The 13,659-nt window shown below is 34.1% G+C and overlaps 1 protein-coding gene across 1 annotated transcript; it reads right to left on the reverse strand.

Moving 5' to 3' along the window:
• Nucleotides 1-11,722: 11,722 nt before the first annotated feature.
• LOC110108521 (putative UDP-rhamnose:rhamnosyltransferase 1) lies at nt 11,723-13,359 on the reverse strand. Its single transcript, XM_020839198.2, has one exon. It carries the CDS (start codon nt 13,226-13,228, stop codon nt 11,840-11,842), a length of 1,389 nt encoding a protein of 462 aa, XP_020694857.2. The 5' UTR covers nt 13,229-13,359; the 3' UTR covers nt 11,723-11,839.
• Nucleotides 13,360-13,659: the final 300 nt, after the last annotated feature.

Below are 13,659 nucleotides of genomic sequence, written 5' to 3' on the forward strand. Positions count from 1 at the left end.
ATTCTTTGTTGTTTCATGTGATATTGATTGAAAGTTATAAGGAGTTTTTACTGTGCCAATGAGCAAAGAGTGACAAATTTATTTACTGAGCCAACGGGATACCGATATGGATTATTGCTTACTAGAAAAACACCACTCAAATCAGAACTTCTTTTTTGTTTAGTGTGACTACTTAAATACATATTACAGATTCATTGTTATTGTACAACTTTACTGATACTATGTTGATTTACTGCTAAACTATGAATTACTATCATAACATTGATTTATTGTTACTGTTATTGGATTTACTGGTACCGATACAACCATCAATGTTGTTATTGATACCAGTGGCAGAGCCAAAAACTTATTATAGAGGGGGCCCAAATTTTTTTAAAATTTTTCTCAACTTTTTCCATATGGACTTGGGACTGGCATTGATAGTTTTAAAATTTTTTAAAAAACTAAAAACTAAATATAAGATGAAAACACTTATAATTTATAGTCTCTGCTCTTCATATTTTGAAAAAAATGAATAATATCACAATTATCAATACAATTTAATATTCTTTCTCAATATAAGCAAGTAAAAAATCATTCATCCACTTATCTCCAATTCTATTTCGCAGTCAAGTTTTTATGATAGTCAATTTTTTAAAAATACTTTTTCAACTCTTTTTGTTGCAATAGGCAAGACTAAAGCCAAATTTAATAGCTTAATACTTCTTTTTCTATTTCATTATCTCAGCAAAGCATCAAATATCTTTTTACAATAAAAATTGTGAATCAGATTGTATATCCATGATATAATTTTTTAACTTATTGTCAAGAATTTCCAATTCAACATAACTAAAATCATATGGATAAAGTAGTGTCATTCGAATTAATATGTTTTATTGAATACATAAAAAAGATTTATTTGGATTCAAACAAGTAATATATAGAAGTAACTCAATATTTATCTATGTGAAATGATTATTTAACACTTGAAGTTACATATCAATAATTGTGTGGAATATTTCAACTAAAAAATGATATAAATTTATCATATCTTAAGCTCTTCGATAAGGTCGTCCCCAAGCAACTCATCTATCATTCATATGCGTAACATTTATTTTTTGTTGCTCACAAAAAGAAGTTGCTTTGGTGATGAAGTTTTATCATTTATTATCTCTCATATCTTATAGTCTTATTTTACATATTCGAACAAAAAATATAGCATTTATAATGTCTTGTTCTTTTCTTTGTAAAGCTTATGACAATTTAATAGTTATATCAAGTATATCTTTAATCAAGAGTATGCATAAAAATTTTTTTTTGAAAGATAGTATTAATTCTAATAATGAAAATGCCACATCTTTTTTGTTCAGAACTTATACCATCTTTTAAAACAACTTCAAGAAAATAAATTAGTAACATAATAATTAATATAACAATTGATTCATAGTATGAACCCCATCATATATCGCCTAACAGTCTTAGAGTTATTTTTCAATTCAATCCTTATCTTGATACAAGTTCTCCATTTTGTAATTCCGTTAAAGTCTTCTCCCATTGTTTATCTCAAAGTTGGTCAAGATGCTTGCATGAAATACCAACGATATTCATTACATAAAAAAATACTATGAATAAGAAAGCAATTTGAACATGATTTTTGTAACAGATATTAAGGCTAATTGAAGTTGGTGTGAGAAGAAAAGAATGTAATTTGCTGATTTATTCTCATTGAGGAATAATATCTTTAACCCATTATACTCCCCTCTCATATTACTTGCTCCATCATAATCTTGACCATATATGCATTCTTCATATACTTAAACCATAAGTTGAAAGTAATTCTTCAATAATTTTTTTGAAACATTTTATAGTTATATCTAGAACATGAACAATACCAAAAAAATATTCAATTATCTTACCATTTTAATTAACAAATCGCAACACAATAGTCATTTGCAATTTAGAAGATATGTCACGTGATTCATCAAGCAAAATAGAGAAGTAGTTATATCTTATTTTTCTTTCATATAAAATATGGGATGGCAATTGACATAGATCTTGTGATATCCTTTTGAATATATGGTACAATTAATTTTATTTTTTTAAAGCATTTTAAGCACCACATTATTAATGTCATCATTATGTTCAGCAAGAAATTGCATCAATAAAAAAAAATCATTGATTTTTGGATGTCTCACATGCACTCATCATGTCCTATGAAAGCTAATCATTATCTTAAAAGAAAACACGCACAATTTATATATGCATTTAAACAAGTACAATATGCAGCTGTAGCATAATCATATTGCTTCTAAAATACAAAACTAATATGTCGACTCTGCCTCATTAAATCTTTACAATTTTGTCATGCATTATTATGCACGTTGTTATGACCCATAACATGAAGTTCAAATTTTTTAATTTGAAAATCCTTTCTTATTGAATGCATCATCATCCTCATTTCCTCTACTTGCTACTTTAAAGAGATAATAACTGTTGCGTCCAGGAGTATTCGCGGCGGTAGAGAAATATAATGTTTATCGTCTTAGCATTGTACGAAAATCCGGCACGCAATCAGATAAGTGAGAGTGTCTAGCATTTATGAGACACCAAGAATTTTTACGTGGAAAACCCCTGAAAAGGGGAAAAAACCACGGGGCCTAGCCCAGTTTGAATGAATCCACTAGTATTGCAGTCGATTACAAATGAGACCCTTCCTTGGGAGAAGGCCTTAGCTTGATGTACATTTTATAGAGTACATTACATGATATGAATACAAAGAATCACTATTGACATGTTCGTTTGGTCGGGAGGACCGTAGTCGGCGGGCGACGGAGGTCGGAAGGCTTGCAGTCGGTGGGCGACGTAAGTCAGGAGGACCATAGTCGACGGGCGACAGAGGTTGAAAAGATTGTAGTCGGCGGGCGACATAAGTCAGGAGGACTGTAGTCGGTGGGCGACAGAGGTCGGAAAGATTATAGTCGACGGGCGACATAAGTCAGGAGGACCGTAGTCGGCGGGCGACGGAGGTCGGAAGGACAGTTGCCATGCGAGGGAGGTTGGAAGGACTGTGTTTGACGATGAAGGTTAGAAGGACGACGTCAGGTAGAAGTCCAACAATGGAAAGAAATCTATCTTCGGATATAAGTCCAGCAAAAGTCTGGTAACCAGTAGAAGTCCTGCGTCGGGTAGAAACTTGGCGAAGAGTGAAGGCCAGGTGTCGGGTAGAAGTCCGACGTCTGTTGGTAGACGAGGAGAACTCCGGCCTCACTTGGGCAGAGTTTCGGCGTCAGGAGGGAACTCTATCGTTAATTGAGAAGAATTTCTGCATCCCATGGAAGTTGGTCAGAATTCCTGCGTTCTCCCGAATATCACGCAGAATCCCGGCGTGCTCGGGCGGCAGGACGAACTCCGACGGTGGTCGAGGAAGAGAGGATTCTCCCTTTCCCCTTTTTCTTCTTCTTTCCTTCTTCTTCTCTCTCTTCACTTGAGTTCCCTTTGTGTATAATGAGGGCTCTATTTATAGTTTTTCTGGAGTGGCATAGCTCGTAAATAGGTGTGAGATCATGGGCGAATAGGGAGTGGTTTGAATGGACGGCCGATATTGAACCCTTCGATCGTGCACCGTTTGTTGGACATTTGGAGGCCTTAATGATGTCGGAATTTGGCGATCTTGGGCTCGTTGAATTTGTCTAGTCGAGCCGCTCGATTCGAGTATAAGTTCGTTAAAATCAGAGACCGTTTGGTAACTCAAATTACGGTTTGAACCTTCCAACAGCGCTTAAGGTCCTTGATTCAGACTCATTTGGGCTCGGATTGGGTTGATCTTGGTGTCGCTGGGTTCGTATTTCCGAGACGCTCGGTTTGACTATAAGCTCGCTGAAATCAGAGTTCAGGTGCTCCCGGAATTAATTTTTGAAGTTTCCAACTAGCTTTTGCCTCGAGATTTGTGCCCGATCAAGTTAATTTTGTGATGCCATATTAATAATATAAACAATAAGTCTTATTTTGGCATATATTATACTCTAACCAATTAAAATATTTATCAAACCAATCAACATTGAAGTGTCTATCTTTTATAATCAATAAAAAAATTGAATTGTAAAAAAAAAAAAAAAGTGTCTATCTTTGATCGCAAATTTAGTTTTAGAAATTCAGGATTGTGAGGCTAAGATGGACCTTTTTACAAATATGATCGTCGAACATGATCTTGAATATTATGAATAAATTCATTGATAGAAAATCACAAACCAGGATCAGATGGAAGATTTTCTAAATCTACTTCTAGAAATTTTTATGTTTCAATTTTTACTCGACCATTTTTTTTTTTAATTTTGCTCTTTGTCATTTTTGTTTGTCTCATCTGAAGTCATTAATATGCTTACCGCTTCATAAAATTTGTGCCAAATTAGATTATATAGATAAAAAAAGTAAGAATTGAAGTTATATATTAAAAGTCATCATCATGTTGATTTTGTTGATGATCCATGATAAAGGTGAGGTAGAATAAGTTAAAAGTAAAACTATCAATGCTTTTATGTAAAACATAGCCTACATAAACTGCTAATCATGTATGTAAACCAATTAAGCATATGTAAACAAAGCATAAAATGGATAAATCCTGTCTACTGCTCCATCAAGAAAGTTAAATCTCACTAGAAAGAGCTTAGGCAAGTAGATTTATAAACACAAAGAATGAGGATTGTCTGTTATGTGTGAACCAAGCAAATGAAATTTACTTTGCAATCTTATAAAAGGTCAAAATAGTTTATTCACTCCCATAACTAAAATTGGGTTGAAAATAGAGATATCATATTTTAGGAATTAAATCGAGATTTAAACTCCTTACTCTCGAGAACTAACTACCAACCAAATAAAATAAGTCGAAATTGATGAACTTCCTAGAAACAAGATGTGCTAAATGAGCAACACAATATTGTTCTAGTACCGTCAGATAGTATCATGTAGTTACCTAGTGTTCTAGCTCAAGTAATGGGTGATACACAAAATAAGTCATCTGAAAGCAAGGAAGAAGAAGGAAATAAATATTTACATACATTCTATAAGTTGAAGCCCATATTGTTCAAACGTGATGTAGGAGCCAAGGCTATAGAGGATTGATTATTGAGGATAGAAAAAAACAATTTTGATAGTATGTAGTACCTAGAGAGCTAGAAGGTACCACTAGCTGTGTTTATATTTGAAGGACATGCTGATAGATGATCGATTGGACAATAGAGAGAGAAATTCCAGGGGCATACTAATACTAAGATCACTTGGGATGAATTTATTATTATATTCAGGATGTGTTTTGTACCTCCCTTTGGCTGATGAAAAATGCAGGAAGCATTTTTCATATTAGAGTAGGGAAGTAAGATAGTGATGTAATATGAGATTGAATTTACTGCATTAGCTAGGTATACTCCTCATTTAATTCCTACTGTTGAAGAAAAGACTACAATTTTTTGCAATGGATGAACATGAAATTGAGACATCCGTTAGTGACTCTACAGATTTAGGAGTTTTTTGAGTTAGTGATGAAGTAGGCCAGATTGATTTAAAAGTATTAATATACATCTACGATGTGGGCTCCAGATACGATGTTAGCATGAGAAGGACTAGAGATGAGTCAAGTAGGGGCATAGATAGTATTGGTGATAAGAAAAGTAGATATTGTGATTTGAAGGGATTTATATCAATTTTATCTACCATCAATTTCAGTGCATGGGTTCATTATGGAAAGAGGTATGGTGGTTAGCGCTATCTTTTGTTAGGGAGATGTTTTTAATGAGGACAACAAGGATATAAGATCAAATTATCCTCAAAGACCAATTGGAAGAAGAGTTGATTCTGGAGCATGATAGAGTAGACATAGTGAAGGACAGAGGACTATATGAGTGAGAGTATATGTTGAAAGTTTAATGATCATGGCTGATAATAGAGTTATTAATGTACTCAAAGGGAGTTTGTTGCACCAATACCGACTACATCTACTCCAGTAATGCCACATGTATATAACTTGCAGTATTTGAAAATCAGATAACAACTTGAGAGTTCTTATAGACATCATATCAAACATATATGAATGATTACTGAATCAACATAAATGATGAGTTTGCTTTGATTTGATTTATGTTGATATATATTTATTTTATATCATTTTTGTGCACGAATCCTTAAGAAAAATGTCAATGATGATATTTTTTTTTTCAAATGTGAGTAAATTGTAATAACCCAAAATTTTAAAAATAATTAAAAATAAAAAATTTGATTTTTTATTTGAATTGAAGCGTAGTGGCACTAATCCTTTATGTGATGTGGCATTATACTTAGAGCATAGTGACGCCAAAAAATGTCAATATGGCATTGAAGCCTATATTTGTACATTAATTTTGGATTTCACATGCAGCGTTGAGGCATTGAGTGGTGGCGTTGCAACGCTACCCACTAAAAATCATTTGTATATAATATTTTTCCCACTCACTATCCCTCATTTCCCTAGCCAGTTCCATCTTGCAGAGAAAGGGAGAGAGAAGGAGGAGAGAAAGAAAATCTAGATTTTTGGTCTTTGAATTGCTTTGTCATTTTTATAAAGTTATTCAATTCAAAGTAGGTGATTCTAATCCTATCTCTATTTTCAAAGATTTTAATTTTGATGGCTGAATTCGCTTAAAACTATGTTTACCATACTTTTCTTGGTTTTATTAAACTTTTATCCCACAACTTTTGTATGTTATCATACTGATTATTTTGAATATTTTAACTACAATATTTATAAATTTCATCAAAATAAAAGTTATTAAATTTTGAATTATTTACAATGTATAAAAATTGAGTATTTTTATTTAAGCATACTGTGAATACAAGCTTTGAGAATAAAAATATGTATGTGATTGAATAATAGTTGGTCACTATTATTCTTATACTACTTTAATAATAATATATATAAGGATAAGTAAAAATTGGTTTCACTGGCATTGACTGAAGATTCACTGGCCTGCACATGATAATGGGTAGACAAGCTTTTCCTTAAACATTATGATTTGGTGTTATCATTTATTAATTCACATGATACTGATTGAGAATTATACCAAGCATATGATTAAAATACTGATATAGATCGACTAACTAGATAGTATGTGTACATCATTATAATATTTTACTATATTGATTTGAGTTTCACTGTTTTATACAATTACTTTATTGATTTATAATACTAATATAGCGATTACTTTATTGATTCAAGATACGTATTGGTTTATTGATTTTCTCACATTATACTTTACTAGCTTATGTAATGTATTGTCTTATTGTTTATAGATTCTACTAATATCACATGTGAGTTTTACTATTTTTGCATTAATTCCTGACCATATACTATTATTGTTAAAAATTAAATGACGACATGCATATGCTTATTTGTCGTATTTTGAATTTGGTTATAGGATTTTAGTGATATGTTGGGTTATTTTAGCCCATTATATGGCGTTTAAATAATTTTAGTTTTGGGCAGAGGACTAGATGTGTGAGATTGATCATATTAGGATTCTCTAGGTTTACTATTAGTTTATTTTTTTAATGTATTTTAGTTATTCTTTTGTACTCAAGACTAGCGATGAGTCATTATAATTATATTGGATATGATTTTGGGTCAATTAATGTATATGCATATTGATATTTTGACTAATAGAATTTATTTATGTTGATATATGATTTTATTACAGATAAAAGAGAAATAGATAGCTATGATGTCTACTTTAAAAGATAAAAAGAATTATTCATTCAAATTTAATCATGGGACATTACAATCTTAATTGGTCAATTTAATCCTTTAGTTCCGTTTAATCTGAATGATTTAAGTGAAGCTCAATTCTAGTTTTGGTGGGTTAGATTGGGCTTGGCTGGGTGCTAAAGTTCAATCCTTTAGGATATAGAACTTAATGTTCAATTATAATTTGGTGAAAGAGATCAATTACACATCATGGGTCTACTAGGATCAAAATTAAGCTAGATTAGCTTGGTTAAAAGGGCTTTCCACGTTAGTTCATTCTATTGTCAAATGAATTAATTCGAGCATAAAATAACCTAAGGATGGTCCAGGGTCTAATAAATGAGTCCTAAGGGCAAATTGAATCTAGTTTAAAAAAGGTTAAAGGGGTTCAAATAGGTTATTAATGGGTCAATTGAGCTAGGGCTTGGCTAGGTACCTAATATAGAGTGTAGTGCGTCCCCTATATCCTAATGAGTGTCTTAGTAACTAAGATGAGCTCATTTAAGTCTATATTAAGCTTATTCTAGGTTGTGTTGAACTTAGGTCCATAAAGTTTAAGTATTGGGTTTTTGTTCAACTAGAATAACTAACTTTGATTAAGATTTTAAGTGGTTCTAATCCTAGGTTTAGCTAATTGGATTTATTCTAGGGTTTAACTTCACTTATTGAGTTTTATTTAAGGGTTGTAGGCAATATGTCTAGGAACTTCGGGTTGAGTAATGTGGAACTCAAAGGGATCATAAAAGGGTCCAATGGTGTCTAATAAGGGTCCATGGATTCAAGAAATGAGTTATTAACAACACGAGCTCTATGATGTATATTTAGGTCAATCAATCATTTAAGAAGCCATATAGGATATAATATATTTTAAGTGACACAATAGCAAATATTCACTTAAGGTCTGAGAGGTACAAAGAATCCATTAGTAGCCGAACTCTAATTAGAGTCAAATATGGACAATTATTCTATGGAATCTACCAAAAATATTTTAGGTGATATTGAATCAAGATGTAACTTAATTCAAATAAGGGCTAACTTTAGGGCCAAACATATAAGAGAGTATAGGTTAGTGTTATTTATGTTTGAAAGTTAGCTATATAGCTAGGTCAAGCAGAGGTGTGACTAGGCTATATCTAGTTTAAATAAAAGGAGACAAATAAACGGGCCCCTAATATAGGTGGTGAACTCATTAAAGTACATCACATGCATTAATGTTAACAAAAAAATTTTTGGCCTAACCTAAAACTAACTAAAATTAATCAAGGCATAAGTGATTAGCCAAGTTTGAGTCAATATTAGACAATAGTCTAGTAATTTTAGAGAGGTCTAGACCACCACAAGCTTAACAATCCCAAGATTAAACCATCATAGATTTAGTAAGATGTAAGTCAATCTAGCTCTTTTACTTGGTTAACAATTGGTAATTTAAGGTAAATATGGTTGTTTTAAAATAATATATTTGATACACCATTATAACCTTGACTTGTTTGGTCAACATGGCTTAGCTAACCTCAAAATGTAACAAGCTAAGCCCGTAGGGATTGTGATATGAAACAAATGAAGATATTTTTTTATCCTCTAATAACTTAATCAAGGTAAACTTTATGATGATCCATATTAAAGGTAAGGAAAATCAAACAATAGTTGCACTATAATGCAAAAAAATTATCATAATAACATTAACATGCAATTATTCAAAATAAATAGAGAATTTGATCACCTTATGATCATGATATGTCATCATTATTTATTGTCATTATCATTATCCTAAGTTTACCAACATTCCTAATCATTATGGAACCCTTCATACCACGGTACAAGCCTTTAAAATCATTACATAATGAAATTTGGACGACATCCTATCTTCTCCACAAATGGTGGCACATCCGCTATCTTAAAATGGCATCTCCATGCATGGATATTATGAAGATTTTTGCCCAAGCACCATTTCTCTTTCATCTCCTCAATTTAAAGTGCTTATTAAAGAGATGAAAATTCAAAATTCAAAAGAGGATGAGACCAAGGCTTGAATTATGGAGAAACTATATAAATGAAGCCTTTTATGGAAGCACTTCCAAATTCAAATCCAAGATTTAGTGGATGGTCCCATGCATGATGAATTTTGGCCAAATTCTCTCTTTCTTACCACGGCTTAATTTAAGACCGCGTTACACAATAGAATCGCTAATAAAAATATTTTATTTTTAAAGTTCCTTGAGCACATGATCAGCTATAATTTAATTTTATTAATTTATTTTTTCATGTACTTACTATGCAAGAGTTATAATTATATGATATCATTATATTACAAAATAAGATTGGGTTGTATGATGTAGAATGTTTTAGGATTTTTTCTACGAGGCAAGATTGCTCTCTAGCATGAAAACTTCAATGAATTACCCACGAAATTTTTATTATTATTATTTTATTTCAATCATGAATAAAGCATAATTTTTATTCATAATTTTCTTTTTTCATAATTCATGATTGTGTTATCTTCACTTTCTATAAAATCATTTCTTGCATGTTTAGACTTGCCTTCAAACCTTTATTTCAGCATAGCTAAGATCATCTCCTAACCACAATATCACAAGCAAAAGATAAACTTTAACTGAAAATATACTATTGTTTGTTTATTTGATGTTTTGGTTATAATTTTAAGGTATTGGGGCTATAATGTTTTATTTTATATTAATGGATTTTAAAATTTTAATTTCAAAATTTAAATATTTGAGGTTTTTTTATTTAAAATTTTGAATTTTGAGATATGGAGATAGTTGTAAGCTTTGTTTGGGACAGCTTTCTTTCTCCTTCTTTAAACATCTTTTTAATACAAAGTTTTTTAATTTTGTAATAGAAAGTTGATTTAAAAAGAAGAAAAAAAACGTCCCAAACGAAGTCTAATCTACATGAAAAATTGAAGGTATTTGCATTCTATTTGGACTTCCCTCTGTCAAGAGTGGTTGACCACTCTCCTCTTCTTTAGACTTTAGAGTAAAGTGATGCACCACTTGGCCAAGTGGTGATTCAACCACCATGCACCCATTCAAACGTTTCGGACCCCAATTTCGCCCTCACTTTGGTTAATTTTAGAAGTATTAGGGATATAAGACTTTATAAATGTGATGATATCAAAGAATAAAGGGATTGATGAAATTTTAAGTAAATGTGAGTCTCTTGCTCTTGAAATAAGAGTTTTGTCTCTTGCTCTTGAAATAAGAGCTTGTTGGTTAATTTTTTTCATGCTTAGTGAACTACTTGGTAGCCTTCATTGATTATACTTCTTTGGTAAGTAGTAAGGGATACCTTTAAGTTAGATATTCAACACAATATTTCATCCATCAAAATTATCACTCCACACTCTTTAATACTTAGGGCATCTCCAACTGAACTCCATATCCCTGCTTGGTGTCTGCGAACTTTTCCAATCGAACGGCAAAAGGCATGTCATTATGTCATTCGTGAAGAGTACGTGGCGCCATACTGTTCACAAATGCATTTTTGGCGGAAACAAAGGAAGTGGATGGGAGAAAGGCTAGCGCGTGTTGTTGAGAAAGAATATACACAAAATATTCTTTTTTTTTTTAAGAAATAGAGTTCGGTTGGAGATAAATTATTATATTTTGAAGTATTACTATATTTTGGAGTGAAAACTGAATTTTTCCGTTGAAGATGATCTTATATAGTCATCCTCTATAGATTAATATGTCACATGCAGAGGTCCGAACACTCATTGGAAGGGAAAGAAGGATTAATTATTATGTGCGGATGTAGAACGCTGTCTGGAAACCAACTAGAATGCATCACGTCATCACTATGCTCGATATCGTTGACGTGACACATTCTGATTGGTCTCAGAACGTCGGATATCTCAAAGCTCTTAAGCCAGCTAGTCTTCTCATAGAACTAGTTTTGGATGATGAACCTCTACAACACTTAATTAGAACTATACAACTAATGATGTTTAGTAGATGATTAAGCTAATGAGAGTGATTTACTCTTAATTAGAAATAAAGATTAGTAACAGCATACAAACCTCTTCGATGGTTCTTGTTAAACATCAAGCATTTGATTAATCAACAAAAGATTTGATTATTTTGTTGAATGCTCTAAGCCGCCAAGTCTGCTTCGCCTCATGTGTTCAATTGATTCACTCACATACAAGTCATTTAGTTCCTCATTGCCGAACACGTTCGTCCACTGCTTCGCCTTTGTTCTCAATTCTTCACCTTCGTCTTCCAACATCGCTAACCTCAGGCTCTTCGCAATCCCATCACCCGTGAACGACCCATCCTCCTTCCTCGGCACCTCGACGGCGCATCCCTTCTCCACCAGATTCCTCGCATTGAGCCCCTGCTCGAATATCATTGGCAGCACTACCATCGCCCGTCCAAACGCCAACCCCTCCACAATAGAGTTCCAGCCGCCGTGCGTCAAGAAACCTCCGATGGAAGCGTGAGCCAAGATGCGAACTTGAGGAACCCAGTCCGTGCAAACCAGCCCGTGGCCACCGTCCTGTATGCTCTCCACCAGCCCGGCGGGGACCGACCCAGCCCTCAATGCCCAGACGAAAGGAAGCTCGCTCAGTTCCAGTCCGACGGCGATCTCTTGTACCTGCGCGGCATTTAGCTTCACTTCACTTCCGAAGGCAACATACACAGTCGACCCCTGTTCTTGCTTGTCCAGCCAATCAAGCGCCGCGTGCCATCCTTGTTCAATTGAGGGTGGTAGAAGTCCTACAGGAATGATTGGCTTCTCATAAAGCTGGCCGAGAAGCTGCAACCATTCGGGCTCCAACTCCTTGCAGCTGCGGATGAGCACGATTTGACATCCCTGTATTGATATTCCAAACCGATAAGTTTCAGATACACCAGATGCATCTGGAATGCATCCTGGTTTGAAGAGCTCGCGAGATTCAAAAGGGCGGTAGACGGCGGTGGAAGGGAAAGGAATCCAGGCAGGCAACTTGGTGAAATCCTCTTCTTTCGTCCGAGCACCTGCGCCGCCCAATAGTGCCGACGGCGGGCCGAAAAAGGATAAGGATGAGGCCATAAAGACGGCGAAGAACGCGCAGGGGACTCCAAACTTAGCCGCGATCTGTGGAACCCAGTGGGCGGCGTAGTCATAAACGATGGTATCCAGAGATGAGATTTCCTTGTTTTGGATCAAATCTGAGAGCTTTTGGTCCAAAGTGTCAAAGGCTTTTCTTAGATATGGACGGAGATCATCGGAAGGGAGATCTATTGTCGCCGTGGCGTTCTCCGGCAAGTGTTCGATTTGAGGGAGAGTAATTTCTATGAAGTTGATGAAGGGGGTGAGAGGTGCGGGGATGGCGGGGAGTCTCGCTACGTTCCTTGCGGTGGTGAGGAAAGAGATGCGGTGGCCCTTTCGGGCAAGGGATTTGGAGAACTCAAGAAAGGGTAGAAGATGGCCAAAGGCGAGCCATGGCAGCATCAAGATGTGAAGGCTCCCGCCTTCCATAGACTGAATTGAAAGGAGATTATAGATTCTGCTTTGCTTCGATCTCTATGGAACTTGAAGCCATCTTACTTTTATGATCAGGCAAGGGAGGATAGTCAATGGTGGCTTCATGGTAAGCGTTTGCTTTTTTGTCTTTTTGAATGTAATGAACATATTTAAAAAGTAGAATTAGAAAGATCAAAATTATTCATAAATTAATTCTATCTTGATTTAATGCATACAATAATTTAATAGCCTTTGCACTATCCATTTTGGAGAGATTAATACGTGTTGAGATCGGGCATAAAGAACAGTTTGGATTTGTCTTTGTGAACAGTCAAAGCGTACGCTTTTATTGTTTACAGAGACAACCCGGATGATTCTCTTATGTTCGATCTCTGCATGTAATAATTCATCATCTTTTTTTGACCATTTAAACAAAGAGATAGATA

The sequence above is a fragment of the Dendrobium catenatum genome, unplaced genomic scaffold, assembly GCF_001605985.2.
Source record: "Dendrobium catenatum unplaced genomic scaffold, ASM160598v2 fragScaff_scaffold_1163, whole genome shotgun sequence".
Lineage (NCBI taxonomy): Eukaryota > Viridiplantae > Streptophyta > Magnoliopsida > Asparagales > Orchidaceae > Dendrobium > Dendrobium catenatum.

Coding starts and splice junctions, on each gene's coding strand:
- LOC110108521 (XM_020839198.2), bottom strand. CDS start 13,228: ATGGAAGGCGGGAGCCTTCACATCTTGATGCTGCCATGGCTCGCCTTT.